Source organism: Typha angustifolia, chromosome 2, assembly GCF_048772165.1.
Source record: "Typha angustifolia cultivar Huaian chromosome 2, ASM4877216v1, whole genome shotgun sequence".
Taxonomy (NCBI): Eukaryota; Viridiplantae; Streptophyta; class Magnoliopsida; order Poales; family Typhaceae; genus Typha; species Typha angustifolia.
This window is the reverse complement of record NC_133240.1, coordinates 1,657,843-1,677,092: the sequence shown is the minus strand read 5'-3', so window position 1 is coordinate 1,677,092 and position 19,250 is coordinate 1,657,843. Positions and strand designations below refer to the sequence as shown.

Genomic DNA, 19,250 nt, shown 5'->3' with positions numbered 1-19,250 from the left:
GTTGTACTCCTGTCTTCTCTTTCTTCAGAATGTGCAATTTTCACACTGAAAGAAATATTCCTATCATAGCAACTCAATCCAGTAAAATCAGATGTAGTTCTATCAAAGCCAAGGAAGCTTCATCATTTTCTCTGTCTGTTTCTGAATTAAAATCTCGTTCCGGCTTCAGAAACATCTAATGTAAGAACATCAAAACTTAGCTGTAGCCATCCACCTAATTAGGCAGAAGTTTTCATTACAAAGAATGACTTAAAAATTAAACTGTTTTCCTCTATTCTGAGAGAGAATTAAGGACTCAGTTATGCATCAATGCTGCTAGAAGAACTGATCTCATGCAGTTAGTGGTTATCTTACTACTTGCAAGGAGTGCCTTTGACAACTATAGGATTAGTATTCCTTGGTCGGCTCGTTTCTGCTCAAATTAATTCTGGTCCTACTTGCATTATCTTATCCTGATGTTGTAAATTTTTCTGTAAATGGAGTCCTATTCAAATGCTTGGAGAACTTTTATCAATGGCAGCACAAGGGTATTTGGCTCCTTTCAAATATTGAGATACTCAGATATTATACAGATGAACACAGAGTCAACAAAAATGAATTCTTGACCAAACTAGTTTTCTCCTTAGAAATTTAAATAACTGAGTAGGCCACCCTCAAACTTAATACCCAAATATAACTAACACCATCAGCATTTTATATTTGACATAAATTTCTAAACTAGTTAGTGCTCTATCCCAAATATAAAATGCAGAGTTCATCGACAGTTTACTCTTAAGAATTGCGGAAGAATTTTCACATTCTCAATCCAATCTAGATTTGATTATTTACTCTCTTTTTTAAATTTGTGTTTTATAATCAAAGTCTCAATCTAATCTCTTTAACTTATTCGATCTCAAATTGATATATCTCTCTCTAGTTTATCCAATTGCGATCTGCGACAAGACCTTTCTACTACCCAACGAATCACTCGGTGATTTCTATTTAGAATACAACTCTAACAGGGTTAGCAATTTACATCTGACATAAAATGCCAACTAGAGTGGCAGACCTGAATCACTGAAGCATCTACGAGAAGTGGAAGTCATTAAGGCTGCAGTGGACTTGTGTTAAGATCAATCTTCTCTCCCATGTTTAATACTGCCAATAATTGAGTAACAAATGCAGGAAAGTGGAAATATTGCATCAGTACTTGTTGTTGGTCCATCGAACAAGAACTTCTGTTTGATCAGCAACTGGCGGTCAGACCAACAATGGCATCCTTGATTATGCAGAGTTTGGCAAAGAAATTTCATGTCAATAGATGGCAATTGCTGACGATTGGATGTAACTAAGTGGAAATTCTGAAAAAAATGAAGCTGATAATTATGTTCACTCATCCAGAGTAGGTGTAGGTACTACACATTGCACATTTGGTAGCAGTTATATTCAACAATGTCGACGACGATAATGGAGACGAACTATTTTTCTTAAAAAGAGGACCATGCTGTGTTTTCCAATATAGATGCTCTACTTTTCAATCTCCCATTCGTGAACAAATTCTGCAACATTCTACAGTTTACCTTATCATGATTGACAACTTCACCGGCAATTTACCAATACTGACTGACAAGCAGCATAGTTACTTGGACTGAGTTTACTCCTGTCTTCTGTCTTCAGAATGTGCTATTTTCACAGTGAAAGAACTATTCCTGTCATAGTAACTAAATGAAATAAATCAGATGAGATTTTTGCCTAGGAAGCATCTACATCTTTTCTACGTTTATTTCTGAATTAAAATCTGGTTCCAGCTTCAAAAACATCCAATAATGTGTGGACGTAGGCAGAAGTTTTCTTTCAAATAATACGACTCTGAAGTGATTTCTTCTGTTCTGACTTTCTGAGAGAGATGAGGACTATGTGCCTCCACACTTATGCATCAATGCTGCTAGAACTCCTGATCTCATTCAGTGCCTTTAACAACTATAAGACATTGTATCCGAGCTTTTGCTGGCAAAAAGGATTACAATTTTATTTACAAACTATTTATCAAATAAGTACTACAGTTGCTGTTATATAACCGCCATGTAAAAATATGTGCGAATCTACGTTAATTGATGATCGGTTCGACATAACAATTTATGTAGTAATATAGCTTAAAAGAGAGTTAGTTTTGAAGATATCATTTTATTGTCTTAAAGAAGAGTTGTCCTAATTAGTAGTTAAGTTAGAGAGAGCATTTTGTAAACAGCTTTAGTAGAGAGCAATTTACTTAAATTCTATGTGGCAGCCTACTTGGCAAAAACTGTAGTACTTTTAGTAAATACTTGAAAATTTTAGTGGTTAAAACTCTTTTGTATTGGTGGATTAATTTTGCTCTAATTAATCCTGGAATTTACTTCAAGAATCTGATAGTCATTAGAGGAACTATTCACTAGTAATTGCATTATCATATCCTAATTAGGTAAATTTATCTTCTATAAATGGATTCCAATTCAAATGTTTGAAGAACTTAGACACTTTTTTTTAGTAGTTTCAAATAATCGATTTAACTTTATACGCAATGAAAGGGGGAAATAAGAGCTACGACCCTGAGACACAAGTGCACACTAGGCTAAGGAATAGACTAGATAATAATGAGGAACAATATAAAGTATAAAACTCAATCACAATAAGTGGAGAGAGTAAGCGATAACCTTAAAAGCAAGCCTCTTGCTTGGCCAACTACGGCAACATAACAAATCCGAGCACTAAGGGTCTTAGAAGGTAAGGCTCTATAATGGAATTAATCATAGCAGGAATGTAGACTCATAAGGACCGTAGTGGAGCTAACCATAGTAGGAATGCTTGACTTATAAGTAATGGATTTAGTGGCTACATCGAGGCCACTAGAGAAGCCATCATCACACAAAACCAAACCAAACCAAAAAAAAAAGAGGATCCAAGGAGAAGGAAGAGGGTGGAAGAGGAGAGGGGCGGATGAAATGATTACATCCACATATGTACATGCATATACACATAATACACTTATACATAAAACAAATACGTACACTTGCTTCACATACACATACACATACACATATACATACACATGCACATGCTCATACTATAGGAACTAGCAAAGGCGACGAAAAGGGAGGATCCTAGTCTGGAAAGAGGACAACGACATGGGGGAAGTGGTGGAGAGTAGGGTAGCAGCATTTAAGAAATAAATGACAATTGAGAGGGAGATCATTAAGGCAGATGCAAAGGGGATGGCGAAGAGGGTGGATGACAAAACCTTGGAGCATGAGGATAGAGGAGGGGAGGGGAGGAGAGAGAGAGGAAAGAAAAGGGAAAACCCCTCTAAAGGAGGAGAGAAGGAAGAGTGTGCTATGCTAGGGCCAGTGAGGAGAAAAGAATAACATAGATACATAAGAAGAAGAAGAAGAATTTAGGATCGATAAACATGAGCTTTTTAAAACCAAACTAGGGTCAAACATCAGATATTATACTATGAACTCAGGGTGAACTTTGCCAGCGCCTAGTTATTACATAAAGGTTTTCCACCTTCTCAATCATTAGTTATTTTTTTAATTTATGTTTTATCCAATTTAAATCTTAATCAAATATCTCTATATTCTTATTTGATTCCAATCTAATAACCCATGATTTTATTGGTGATTTATATTTTGAAGAAAGCACTAATTAAATCGGTTCATATCTAACATAAAAGCTAACTATATTAAGAGTTTTCTATGTCATTGTTGAGTAGTGACGGTCTTTGTCCTCTATTACCTCAATTCTGCAAGGAGATTTGAAGGTCTCTTGCTATTAAAATTTTGGACTTGAAGAGCTACCTCGTAATTATCTAAGGTCCAAGGGATGACTTATCTAATGAAAGGAAAGATATAATTAGGAAAATTTTATCTTTACCTTAATATAAACTTTCTCTTCACCTCCTCAACTTTACTTGCCCCTTCTCTTATTAACACTTTACAAATTATTTCTTTCTATTTTGATCTAACCTTTGTTAGATAGTTTTATAAGGAACTCACTAAACAGATGTGGAATATAAGTAAAATTGGAATAGCCATTCTTATTTATTATTACCAAAATTAGGGTTTATTTTAGAATAAGGGTTTAATAATTACTTTTAATATGATGTAAAGTGAAAGAAAATATAGAAAAAATTACTAAAATACATTTCGATTTGATTTAGTAGATTGATGTGATAGATAGAGAAAATAGTAATATATTATATGTATGCAATGCATGCGTAAAAAATTATATTATCATATTTTATGCACCGATCATCATGCATTATTATAGTGGTCGTTTGCTAGTAGGTAGGTAATGTTTTACCGTTGCTAAGCAATATTGCTAGCATTGCAATACTATTAAGCTGTCCTACATATGTAATACTTCACATATGAATATGCAATGCTCCAATCAACGAGTGATAGGTGTGTGATGCCTAGAGGCATTACTATGCTGGTCATCTACATAAGCATTATACACTAGTAGGTAGGTAATACTATTAAGTTGTCCTACATATGCAATGCTAGTTGTTAGATATATAATGCTACATATATGAAGATGCAATGCTCCAACCAATGAGTGATAGGTGTGTAATGCCTAGAGACATTACTATGTTGGTCATCTATATATGCATTATACGTCGATACTTGTGCAATGCCTAGGTCTAGACCATTAAATCAAACTGTTATATATGAAATTATATAATATATAGAAACTAATATATAATATAAATTATATTTCACCTTATTAAGATTATTAAAAAAACAATATAGTCAATTCGATAATAATAAAATTTTCATCTGCATAGAAAATATATTTATTTTACTTTAGAACATTAGATTATTAACAGTAAAATATTTACAAGAATGATTCAATTTAGATTAATACATAATATTATTATTAATAGTATTATGTATTATATATATTTGAGATAGATAAATTATAATTTATGATAAGACATTGATAAGATGTTTGAAAAAGAAGAGAGAGTACTAATAAATTCTGATAAGATATTTTAAAAAAACTTATACTCAAATTAAGGTTAATTAGTAATTGAATTAGTGTGTAGTATAAAATATAATTTAAAAAAATAGTATTTCTATTTAGAATAAGGCTATTGTGATGTTTAGCTATTATTCGGAAAGTGAATGGGAGCTAAAAATTTTATGAAGTAAATTTTGCAAATAGTTATAACATTAAGATGTTTTCCATCTGCTCTGGTTAACCAATGTTGTTAAAAGGCAAACTGAAATCTGGAAATAATAAACAAAAGTTCAAGATCAGCTTAATCTTGTCAAGGATTAAATCACTTTATGACATATGAAATCTAACAATTAAAAGAAGAGATTTCACATTCAAGAGTGAGGCTAGAAGTCAGGATGATTGATCTTCTAGTTGATGTCCATGGAAACAAAAAATTAGAACTTCCATCTTTATGAGAACAAAAAGGTCCATATAAATAATTTAATTTCTCATTTCTCAATAGATATAATGTTTCCACATCTCAGCTTATTTGACAGATACGAAAAGTTACAAATGGAAAATTGTTACTGACTTGCTGTGACCTATTTCTAACTCAAAACTTTGATAAGGTACAAGGTGGAAGGGGCACACTATCAACGCAAGTGATCTTCCAGTTAGTAGTTACAGCTGCAGTTTCATGAATGCCGCATCAATTTTCACAATCCCTCTCCAAATCTGCAGATATTCTTTGGCTCAGAAGATTACAAGAAAATATGCTTCAGCACAGTAAGTGGAGTTCGAGTATTCCCGCAAATCTAAAATGCATACCAGACTACAAATACAAAGAAGCAGCAAACACAATATCTCGCTTTATCTTAGAAACAGCCTCCTCGAATTTAGCTTCTAGTTGGGTTTCTCCAATAGACTTGGAGGCTAAAATCAACTGTTGCAGAACTTCCTCCAGCCTTCTAATAGCTCTGATCAAGCTACCTTCGAATACTTGTGTAATCTCCATTATCTCGTAGAATTTCGAGCCTTTTGCCCATGAATACACAGCTTCCATGATATCAGGACGGAATGAATTCACGAAGTTCTCCACATCAATTTGGACCTGTCACAAAATTTACAAGGTAAAAGAGAATGAGCCAGTTAGTCTACTCTGAGCTTGGCAACTAGATATACTACTGATCCTAAACCCAGTAGATGTTTGATCACAAATTTAACATATTACTAACCGCTCACCCAACCATTCAATCCTCTGCACACCCCCAATCAGTGTAACCCTCACATTTTTCCTTCCTTACAGTCCCTTCCCAACCTATAGCTACCTACTTTCTTTAACTTCTAGGAAAAACCCCCTTCTCAGCCACCCACATTGCCTGAAGGCCCTGAACCACCAAACTATCCAACATTTAATTTGGTTGATGAAAGAATAAGGTGTCTCAATGATCATTTCCCAAAAGAACACATGTTTATTGTACTCATAATCCCTAGCAATAAAAAAGATTGGTTATTTTGGGTTGGGTAAAGTATTTTGAATTAGGTAAGGATATCTTGGTAATTTACTTAGTATAGTTAAGTTAACCTAAGAGTTTAATTAAATTTAGTAAACAAAACTAACATCAAGATATTTTCTACACACATTTGATAAAATAAAAAGCTCAATTTGTAAATATTGAAATAGGGTGTAAACTGCAAACAAGTGAAAAGACATGACGTTAAATACAAATTTACCACAAATATGAGAAAAAAATAAATTAAGCGACTTATTTTGTACCTTGCACTCAAGCTGAACATTAGCAACCTTTCTTGCTTTGTCTTGTAGCTGAGAGAAGAGCAATTCAAGCGCTTCCCGTGGCTTCCGGGCATCCTGAAGCTTCTCCTGCCAAACAAAACATGAGAGGAGTGCCACCATTTCCTCCACATTAACATCCTTCAGTGCGCCACTAAACATAAGCTCTGTCAGCGTCAGTTCGTCAGCAGTGCTGATCTCACATGCCACCTTGCCCTTCAACTCCACAACATCCTCGCTAGTAATATATCTGATACATATAAGGTGATGATCAACCAAAAGTCAACAAAAGGGATAATAAGAAAGTCATACGCCAGAAATGAAATATGTGCGAGTTTGTCAATGATCACACTTGATAAACAAAGGATAATATATCAGGAAAGCCTGTGGAAAACTGCCCAAAAGTTGTGTTTATGGCAAGGTTTCTCATTGTGACACCTATTTCTTCTGTGGTATCTATTCAAAATCAACCACGCACCTTAGTCAACATAATAATATATTACTAAAAGACACCACAAACCAAGTATTGAAATTGTAGTAAATGGTTTTCTATTTGAAATTCTTTCAACAACAGCGAATAAACTATTTCTCATCAAGAATCGTTCTGAAGGAAAACTCTCTCAACTTGAATTGCCATTATTTCCTCTCATGGAACTTTTGATGTTTTTAGAAATCGCCTCTTGATAGCCAAGAAACAAAGACTCAGCATTGGTTGAAAAATAATAAATAGAGCTTGATATACATTACCCCAGCCTGCGGAGAACCCTTTTCCGAGCCTTGAGCTCATCTTTGAAGGCTAATGCTGTAGAGGAACGCATTGTTTTCTTAATGGACTTGATTCTAGCTGCCAATTCTTGCTTAGCATGCAAAACTTTCAGCTTCTGTTGTATAAGTGGCACGTTTCGAAGTTCATGCCTATCAAACAAGCTCTCAAGAGCCTCAATTCTTCTGACCGCTTTTCTGAATGAATTAGATTGTACCTGAGCAGCACCAATTTGTTTAGGTACCATAAAAGAAGATAAAAGGATATCAAAACTATATTACTATAGAAATTGTTCCCCACTTTCATATCCTCTTCAGGATCCAAGAGAGGAATCCCATCTTTGGCAAATCTGGAAAGAACTTCTGAAACCTTCTTCAATGTGTTCTCGCGAGCCTCCAGTGGCAAAAGATCCTTCGGTATAAATAGACGGATGCTGCTTAGGTTGTCAACCTGTATCAATCTTGTAGGTTAGTCTATTGCAAGAAAAAGACAGACATTTAACAGCAAGATAGAGAAAAAGGAAGCCATAATGGACAAATGAAAAAAGCTATATTTTGAACTAAAGACAGAAAACTATGAGGACCTGGGTAAGAGGTACTGAAATCACAACAGGTTCTCCACGCTCATTTAACGGAACAATCTTCATCGACTTCTTCATACCTACTTCTTTATTTACTGAACATCTTGTGAGGATATCAACTGCATAATTAGCTTCCTCGAGCCTTTTATCTGTGACATCACAAAAGAAGTGGCACAAAAGCATGAACAAAAAGAAAGTTCTCAAGACATCATTACAAAAAAACAATAAACTTTCTAACAATCTTCTTTTACCTTCACCTTGACCTTTAACCCTCTCAAAGTTTATTATCACCCCCCATGTAGATTGCTCCTCAATGGAGGAACTTGGAGTCTTGTCATCACTAGGGCATCGAACACGCAAAAGCCTTCCAGGTTGCAAGAATGGCAAACAATGTTTTGGAGAAAACACAATATCTCGGACCTCATTCTTTAAACTTCTATACTGCTGTAAGAGGTTGTAATAGTCCTTCAAACTCTCCTCTTCTTCAATAATCATAGAACTTTTCTCTATTTCCAATTCCTTTACTTGTTTCTGCAGGGAAAAATAGTATATCATAATGGATTAGGAAACATAGAAAATTAGAAGGGATAGGTTTTCAGATATCTTCTACCAATACAATGCTAGGAAGAAGGTAGATTTTCTCCCTGGAAACTAAACTAAATATAGTGCTATGAAGAAGGTAGATATATTTCCTGGAAACTATGCTAAATTTTAGAGAAACAACACAGGCATATCTATCATACTGAACATAATCAAACCTCAAGATCAGGAAGAGCCCGATCAGCTTGAAATTGGTAAAATGAATAACGAAGAAGTTTTTCTGGATCACCATCCTCACAGCGCAATTGATTCAACAGCATGTTGTAGCTCAAGTGAAAAGCACTGGATATAAGAAAAAACTTTATAATAAAAATATGGAACCCACAAAGATACAAAAACACATATGCTGGAGAGAGAAGAGTGCAGTGCAAGAATCTCAGAATATGTGAAAGAATAACAGCATCTTAAAAGCAAACAAAGCTATAGCATGTGCAAAAAGAATTCACAACAAGTGCAACCAAAAGATGTAAGCTTCAGAAGATTCAAAGTCATTTAAATTGGAAATTATTTTGTTAGCCATGTTGTCTGATTCCTCAAATGATCACATGCGTAAACCGAATACTAATACAAATGATACACCTATTGCTGTAATCCATGTGATCAGCAAGCAAAACCATGAAGACCAACACAATTTACAATCTACAAAGCCAACCTTCACCAAGCTATACCATCTTCAACTGATTTCACTATCAATTAAGTAAATTCAGGATACAAAGCAATCCATTAATACAGTTTGAGGCCAAAACCTATAAAAAGAATTAAATTTCACCTAGGGTTTCAGTATGCCCCTCAATGCTAAAGACCAAAACCACATTGCAAAGCCAGCATTAAGCAAGGCAGCCCATGCTCAACTAACCTCAAATCAATTGAACTAACTCAAGCTACAACCAACAAGCAATCTTAGTACCTTTCAAGTCAACTTCCAACCACTGAGGAACACACCGCAATCTTAATCTTTGACTAAAATAATGATCACACGCATATGATTCAAATTGAACTCCTCTATTTTACAGTTGAATTTTCAAGAGTACCCTGATCTCAAGAAGAGCTGTTTTTATGAAAATTACCGTCTCATGTATTCTTAAACTGCATATTAATTTATAATTAGGTTCTCTTATAAGGCCTACAAAGATCCGACGAAGTTTCAGCTACACTTGCAACAATAATTTAACAATGAATTTTCCATATATGAGCTGTAAAGTGTACAATATCAAAATGACAAAAGAGAATCAAACACTTTCATTATCTCTCCAATTAATTTCATGGGAAAATTATATTCAATAATCTGTTTTTTTGTTTATTATAGTTTAAACAACATTTTTACATGCTCCATTTGCCCCCTGCATTTTTCTGTTTTTAGCCCCCAAAAGACCTTGATATTATACTTCACTCCCACTGTAGATGAAGTTAGCATGAATAAACGATCTGCTAATGATGAGTTTTATCATTCTTTCAAGTTGTTCATGGACCAACTTTTTGTTGAACCTAAATGTGGACTTATGTGGACTTGTAGTTAGTGTCATTACCACAATAGGAAGATGATTGATGAATGATATAGTCCTTATGTTCACATCCTATGTTTTTGACATGCTCCATTTGACCTTTGTATTTTCCTTTTATTGCTCAAAAAACACACTCTGTTCTAGTTAAAAGTCTGAATATTCCTTCTTTTTGAAAAGAGAAACAGTTAAAGACAAAATATGCCCCTCCATAAATCTTAAGACCGTAAAACCTAAATGCTAGATAAACACATGGGCGTGTCTGTCATTTGATGTCTATGTCAAGTAAAAGATTAAATCACAAAGGTAATCTCCCATATATTATAATTTTTTTTATGTTAATCCTATAACATAAAGTATGAAACAATGATAGCCAGAAACACAAAGATTTAAGCACCACATGAATCAATAAACTTCAAACTGTATGAGCAACCAAGATCGATACCTGTTTAAACAATCAGCACTTCCTTTCAGCATCATTTTAGCAGTTGATGGCTCCATTTTCTCATCCACCATCAAAATGCAAATGCCACGCTGATCAATACCTCGACGGCCAGCTCGGCCACTCATTTGAATGTACTCTCCACTTGATATCCATCTGAATTTATCCCCATCAAATTTGCGTACATTGGTAAATACGACAGTTTTTGCAGGCATGTTCAAACCAATGCTAAAAGTTTCTGTGGCGAACAAACACTAAACAGGAAGTTTCAAATTCAGCAACAAATCAGACCTATATAATAAATTCTCAAATAGTACTGGATGCAAAATGAATTACTTTGGTATGACTCCTAAATTACTTGGCACCTAGAGCCCATCATTACCCTAGGCACTCCACTGGCCGACTAAGTGGACCCCTAGGCTCAAACTGCCTTAAAGACTGACCTAACATAAATGGGGCGCCTTGGTGGCTGCCCCACCTAAGGTGGCTGAATTGAACATAATTTTAAAGATTATCACTAATTTTTCGGTGGTTCCTATCAACCTATACCAAGAAGCTGAACAATCAATAGCTCAAAGATTCAGGATATGCATCTATACTTTTTGGCTACTGTGACCAAAAGATATCTAGAGTTATTGAAGGAAACAGAAATAAAGTAGAGGAAGATCAATTAGATGTTACGAATTTTGTACCTTGATGAGACCTTCTTGGAACAATATTTCGATCACTTCCTTTAAGATTGGAAGAAGGCCAGAATGGTGCACCCCAATTCCACGCTTTAGTAAGGGCAGCATATTAGAAACCTGTGGATGAAAAATGGGATAAATTATTCATATGTACAAATAAATTGATTGTTACTCATCTTGCCAACATTATCCACTTGTAACACAATAAATGGATTGTGAAAGTACTCATACAAAAGGGCATACTCTTATGGGTTACTCATTATATAAGAGAAGAGAATCTAAAGGATTGAAGGCAAATCAAAAGAAGAAAACTATAATCAAGAAGGCCTAGCTTGGAGTGGGAGTGTTGCGGGAGTAAGGTAAGGAAAGTGGCAAACGAGAGGAAGCCAAACCAACCAGGGCCAATTTATTGTCACCAAATCAAATAGTTTGGCAGAAAAAGAAGAAGAAACAGATCTATAATCCTTTGTTTTCTTTGGTGTCCACCTGATCATTTGGTTTTACCTCAAATCAAACATTTGTCCTTAATTCGATGACTTTCAGCCAGTTTAGTTGAAATCAAGGATGAAGAAATTACAATCCACTACTTATTCATGAGTTATTCAGTATATAAAGTATATTCTGTTAGTATTGCCATATTATTTCTTATTACTTAATAGAGGAAACAAGAAAAATAATCATAGGTAACAAACTTGTCCACATTATTATAAAATTCTTATATTTAACTGTATAAACTGTTAATTTGTGATAAGATATTAGAAACCAAGAGTTATCTATTAAAGAAGTGACCCCTCAACTTTGAGCTGTGATCCAATAACCCATATTACAGGGAGAAGTCTTAGATGATCATGAGACAACTCAACATTATTTCAGATAATGACTGCCTTACTTGCCCTGGCCCTGCCTTAGACAGAATAGGTCCTACGTAAGTCCCACCCAGATGATTGCATCAATTACTCTTATTATACTTTAGTATGTGGGTTGACCTTGAATTTGAACTCATTATAGATGCCGCTAGATTTGTAAATCCGAATAGCCTATTATGCTTCTTAGGCAAAAATTCCTATCATTTAAATAATAAATTCTGAGTGCCTGCTGCCAGAGGCTAGCACCAAGGCACTGCCTCTTATGGTATTTAAAACTTCAAATGACTCTTAACAGTTTCAAGAAACTCAAGAGAAAGGCAACCCAAATAGAAGTAATTTAGGGCGTGTTAGTGCAATATTTTACAATGACAAATTTGTCGACACAAAACACTAGTAATTATATTGCACTATCTAGAATTTTATATATGATCAAGTCACACTATTTATAGAAGACATGTACATGCAAATAAATCAAAGAATGAAACCAAAAGATCAAAATGTAGCATTCTTGTAGAAACAGTTAGAACCACCATAGTTTTGAAATATTTAGAATATTTAATAAAAAAATTAAAATATTTAGAAATATTTTTGGGTCTTCAGCATGTCAACCTTTAAATTTTGGTTTAGAATGTATTAAAATCTACAATATAATTTTTTGTTTTTAGATTATTTTTGTGAATAACATATTTTATTAAAGGTATAACAATAGTCAAATATAAATATTGTTCAACATATAATATAATCGAATACATTCATTAAAATTAATATTAATGATTGAAATTTTCATAATATGAGTAAATACTCTACAATAATATTTAACATATAATATTAATTGATAATAGGTCAATAATTAAATTATATAGTTGAATATAAAATGAAGAGAATGATTGAAGACTTTATTTGACAACAAAAGAATATTATATTAAATACTGTCAATAATCTCCAAAATTTATCCACTAATAGTATTGCTCATTATAACGTCTTATATAATTTTCATACAAATATAAATTTTATAATTATTCTATAATATAATATAGATATTGAATATGCATGAAAATGATTAACATCAGCATAGGAGCACCATAAACATATACAATTATGGATATGGAATATAATAAGAGTGTTGTGTCTCTGGTGAGTATGATTGATATGATAGTAATAATGATGAACTCATATTATCATGTGTGCTTCTCTTAATGTCTTGCTATCTATAGACTCGAGTCATTCTCCCATATAAGCTTGAGATGTTCATTTTTCTTTCTACTATCTCTAATAAATTCTATTTCGTGGTTGACTGATAAATATAGTAATTCTAATAAGAATATACATAATAAGAAAATGACTAAAGTTAATTGATGATGATTGATGGAAATAGAAAAATAAAACAAAAAATAGGCTTCATATGACATCATATTTCTTAAAAAATAATTAAATTGATTAAGAATGATTGATGAATAGAAAAAAGTTTAAAGAAATAGGATCATTAGGTACAGTTTGACATGAGGTATCATTAGCACACCCCATGCCAGGTGTCGTGCCATTGACAGAGTCATCATTGGTTTTGACTATAAGACGTATATGGAATATAAGCAGGTGCAAATCGCATTCAAATTGGTTCAAACTAATCAGCCAAAACTGAGGAGAGTTAAGAAGCACTTTTTCCTTTTATAGTTCACTAATACATATTACAAAGGTTTCTCCACACTTAAAAAAAGGACATCACAAGTATGCATTGCATACCTAGTGAAAATTACTTTTAAGCAAAAAATATGATTAAAATTTAGTGAAAATTGAGCAAGAACTTTTTTGTTAAAATGAGAAAGTTAGCTAAACTAGTTCTTTCTCCCCAAAGTAATTCTCATGTCAAAGTATGCATTCCATATCAATAAATATGCATTGCATACAAAATATGGTTAAAATCGAGCAAAACCTTTTGGTTTGAGTAGAAAGTAGGCAAAACTAGTTTTTCTCCTCAAAATAATTCTTATGTCAAATATGTATTGCATGCCTACAAATATACATCGTATATCTACAAGTTTATATTCAATCTCCACTTCTTAAATTGGAATAAGGAACACTTTAATTTGAATTTATATGTCAAATCAAAAGTCACACACACTACTAGAGATATTTGAGTCAATTCACAAAAGACAAGCAATTCCCACAATTTTTTAAAAAAACTTTTGGCTCAATTTTATATCACATCAAAGAAAATTACTACATTATTCTAGTTTACAACCAAACACCCTATTTCGCTAATTCAGATTAGAGTTATAATTTTAAGAGTAAAAAGTAAGAATAACTAAACTAGATTTCCCCTTAATCGACAACTAAATGCCACCTAAAGGAATCTAGACAAAAGAGTAATATACTCATGTCATTGGACCTCTATCGAAATCCACCAAAGAAATCCTACCAAGTGGGAGATTTCTCATACCTTTTTGTATATTCCCTTGAAAAATTTTCATCGGAAATGGATTTTCTATCCAAAATATTGCAATCTTCTTAGTAAACAATGTTTTAAGCAAGGACCAAAAAGAATAAGGGGCAAGGATCAATGGTCATGAAATTTAACAATTGGCAAAGGTAAAACAAAAACATGGAAAAACAAAGAGAAATCAAAGAGTGGTATATAGAACTACACAGAAAAAGTGTATGTAATCATACATAAGAATGCCAACGATACATTCTCAAATTAGTTATAATCAACCAAAGAACTACATCTTGCCTGAGGAAGCTTCTTGTCATCATCAGAAAGTATATCCATTGCACTCCAGAAAATTGTTTCAATATTTATTTTCTCCTCATCTTCATTTAAGTCCATTTTTGCCATCTAAAACCATAAAGACAGGAACATAATCAGTCCATCATTTGCCATGCACAATGCAAGGTCAGAAGAAATAAATAAAATAGATGGTTAAGACCGTGAAAGCAACAAAAAATAACATCGATACTCAAAACATTTAAAGATATTCATTAAGGCCTCATTTTCTTCAGGAATAAAGTCAATTCTAGAATAAATATTCTTCTCTATTATTCCAAAATGAGATCTTTATTCTAGGAATAACTATTTATGTTCACTTGTATTATAAAATAAAGGTATAATTACTTTTAATGTGATATAAAATAAAGGAAAAGATGAAAAAAATGTGTTTTATTTTTTATAAAATTACCATGAATATCCTTTGACTTGATATAAAGTAGATTGACGGGATAAATATTAAGTAAACTAATAATTGGATTAGTGTTTAATATAAGATGTAATTTTAATAAATAGTATTTATATTCTAAAATAGAGTTATTATGATATTTAGCTGTTATTTTGGAATAAGGAGTCGTATTACAAAATAAGAAAAAAATTATTTCTAAAATAAACGAAGGTTAAGAAGAACACTAGAGGAAAATTAAGTATGGCAGTGAGTCAATGACTGTGCTAGCTAAACCTTTTTTGGTCAGTAATATAATACATATTTCAAATACTCAAATTTTCTCCAACAGTTTTGCTAATATTATTATTGACTATATTTGTAATTAATAATTCATATACTCATAAGTTGTACAAACAACTATGCTTTAAATTATCTGGAACATGCTAGTTCATAAGAAAATCAAGAAACATCCAACTATCCAAGGAAAACTTATCTTTATTATTTTTCAGGAAAATGATGATCAGATATTATTTGAGACCAACATCAAATTCTTATTTAGTTAAACATTCTCAAGATAATGCCAATTGTGATTTTCAATGAATTAATTGCTTCCTATTATTGATATATAGAAGAGAATTATCTTGAAAAAAAAAAAAAGAATACCTGCATAGCAAGAAATTCACATTCCCTTTTGCTAAAGCTGAAAAGTATGACTGGATCATACTGGCGTTGAATTATCATTTTCACCATTTTAAATATGTCACTTTCCTCACTAGGTTTACCAGCCAATAATACCTTTTGCCACTTCCCATTTTCCCTTTTCTTATCTCCTTCACCAGCTGGAACTAGAGCATTTAAAGCTTTTTGAAAACTGTCCTCTCTAAACTTCCCCTTTTCATCCACGACCAAGTATAAGCCATCACCTCCAGAAGGAAAAATATAATGCTGAAGTGGTGTAGGTCGATAGTCAGTATACACTATGTGGCAAGGTTGCTGATGTACCTGAATACAAAAAGAAAGAGTAATCACATGAGAGACAGCTACTCTGCACAGTTGAAACATGTCTGAACAAATATGTATTCTTGCAGCTAAATTCACCAACAAGATTTTAAAAAGGCTTCAAACAAATGAAAAAGTTGAATGTTATAATAGCACGGTATTCCAAAAATGTTCAAAAGATCTTAAGTACAATACAACCTAAACACAATTGAATTTTCAAAAAGAATTGCAACAAAGGAGCCAGAATGAACCTTTGCGACCCAGTCAGCAAATTCCTTAGCATTAGGAACTGTAGCAGAGAGGAATACAAATCGAGAGTTCTTAGGAGCCATTACAATGCTTTCTTCCCAAACCACACCTCTCTCCCTATCACGCATGTAGTGCACTTCGTCAAATATGATCCAAGCCACCTCACGCATAATCTCTGATCCTTTATATTGCATACTACGCCAGATTTCAGTGGTCATAACCTGAAATTTCATTTTCAAAATCAAATCTAAATAACTAAGTTGCAGTCACCTCACTTAGGAATGTTCAGAACAAGATAAGAGAACTATTAATTATACCAGGCAAGAGGCGTTTGGCTCAATTGTCACATCCCCAGTCATCAGCCCAACATCTCCAAACTCTTCTTTAAATTCTCTGTACTTCTGATTGCTAAGCGCCTTAATAGGAGAGGTATAGATGACCCGTTGTTGGTCCCGTAAAGACATGGCTATAGCATACAATGCAACAACTGTCTTCCCTGCTGATGTGTGGGCCGAAACCTAAAGATACATCATAATACAAAATTATGACAGGTGTACAATGAATGATATGTGAAAAATGAAAAGGTCACTAAATTTTCAAGTTCTCATTTTCTCTAATCCCAGAAGAGATATTTAGAACTAAAACACTATTGGTACTAAATTAGCGATATATAACATAACAGGATATAAAAATGAAAGGAAAGAAGAGGAAGAAGAAGAAAATCAGCAGCAAAAATGAGGGAAAACAGTGATTCTTAACCTGTCAAGATTGTTTCAGAACAGCTTCAATAACTAGAAATAAGAAGGAAAAGAAGCATCTTTACGAGAAAACCCAATATATGACATCATAACAGGAGCTTAGCACCGAAAAGTATACACCTTCTCTTCCAATTTACATAAAAAAAAAAAAGACCAATACCACCAATTCCTCAGAGAGCAAACAAAGATTACGAGAGAAGGGCAGCATACCATGACCGATTCGCCATTGTCGAGGCACTTGATGGCTTCGGACTGGAAGGGATCGAGCTCGAAAGGGAAGTCCTTCGCTGGCTTCGTCTTCTCGCCGGAGGCGATAGCGCGGGGCGTCGCAGCCTGGACATAGCCCTCCGGGTAGGAGACGTCGTGGACGCAGGTCACGGGCCCGTCGATGCGCACCGGCTCCTCCTCCGCCCTCGCCGTCTTCTGTGGTTTGGCGAGCTCTGGGTTTTCGCTTTCTAAGGATTTGCGCTTCAGGGACTCCATAGTGGGATGAAACCCGAAGAGAGGAACTCGAAGGACGAGATTCGAGATCCCTAACTAGGGTTTTAGGGTTTACTTCGAAAGAAGAAAGGTAACCGCGAAACCCTAGCTAACGTTCCGCCGAAGCTACAACAGGAGACAGCTTTCTTAGCCAATAGAATAAAAGAGCTAGTTTGGTTTCCTGATCCAATGACGATAAGGACCCCGGTGGGATCTTCTGTTGAAAAACGAGTTTTATTTATAATATAGTCAGAATAAAGGTGTTATTTGTAAATTTTTGTTTATATTTATCAATTATGCTCTCGTAAATCACTGTAGTTTTTTTAAATTTTATAGTCCATCTCAGTTTGTTGTTCACGGAGTAGCATTATGGTTCTAATGGCCATGAGAGAATTCATTGAGGAGCAGCAGCAGGGATTTTGTGAATTGGGTATTGTGGAATTTGTTCATTCATTCTTTATTTTTTTTTCTTTTGGTACTTTGATTTGATATAATATTTATCTTGTTTTATGGTTATAAAAGTTAGTTCTTTTAGTGAAATTTGAGATACTTTGTCTTTGAGTGAGTGATGAATGATCCTGATTAAGGCTCCAATGTTATACAATTATTTATTAGAATTGTATTGTTCTAATTTTATTTGGGTATTTCATATAATTTCTAATTGTCAATCTCTGCACAGTAAACTTTTATTCCTAACAATGGTCAATTTTACAAACTTGCATTGTCTTCTTGGATTTAAGGAATTAATTTTTTTGGATGTTTATTAGTTGATTGAGCATGATGGTATAAGGAGATCATGCTGCATTGTAAGATCTGTTATAATATCTGAAACTCTGTTTATATATACCTCTCTTTTTGTGTGTTGCTGCAAGAGGGATCCAAACTTGGAGTAGTCTTAATTTTATGAATCCTAATTTGTTATAAGTTTTTCTTTTATATATTGTCAAATTATAACACCAAAAGTAGCAAGTAGCAATTTATTTTTTTTTCACTTTAAGTAATTTGACCTATAATGACATTTACTATTCCAACGGTCAAAAAAATGCTACTAATACAAGATTTTGTTGACATTTCCAACTGATTGTCGACGTAGGTACTGTTTAAGTGTCATTTTCTAAAATGACACTAATCAAACATCGCAATATCTATTATGTTATACTCGCAGGAGTGAGCCTAATTACTCCTAGGTTAGGAGCTCTTACATCTTACACATAGCCTCTGGCTATTTATCTATTTACTTTTATCATTTTTCTTACTTATTAGAGTGCTTTTACAATTTAGATCATATATTATTGTATTTGCTTTCTAGTCCTTTGCTTATATGTATAAGACATTTATTTATGTGGATTAGTCAGACTAAAACCAATTTGACCTGACTAATTGAGTCAAATTAGGTAACTATGTGGTGCTCACCATCATTAGAGATTA

At 33.5% G+C, this 19,250-nt stretch overlaps 1 protein-coding gene across 1 annotated transcript; it reads right to left on the bottom strand.

Moving 5' to 3' along the window:
* Positions 1 to 5,428: 5,428 nt before the first annotated feature.
* Positions 5,429 to 17,952, bottom strand: LOC140771970 (DExH-box ATP-dependent RNA helicase DExH9). The gene is made up of 15 exons (XM_073113828.1): positions 17,553 to 17,952; positions 16,902 to 17,102; positions 16,587 to 16,805; positions 16,000 to 16,338; positions 14,916 to 15,020; positions 11,328 to 11,438; positions 10,639 to 10,889; positions 8,853 to 8,976; positions 8,346 to 8,625; positions 8,098 to 8,243; positions 7,815 to 7,964; positions 7,499 to 7,731; positions 6,737 to 7,001; positions 5,788 to 6,070; positions 5,429 to 5,694 (listed from the first exon to the last, which is right to left on the bottom strand). Exons 1-14 carry the CDS (start codon positions 17,823 to 17,825, stop codon positions 5,792 to 5,794), a joined length of 2,976 nt encoding a protein of 991 aa, XP_072969929.1. The 5' UTR covers positions 17,826 to 17,952; the 3' UTR covers positions 5,429 to 5,694; positions 5,788 to 5,791.
* Between the last annotated feature and the right edge of the window lie 1,298 nt (positions 17,953 to 19,250).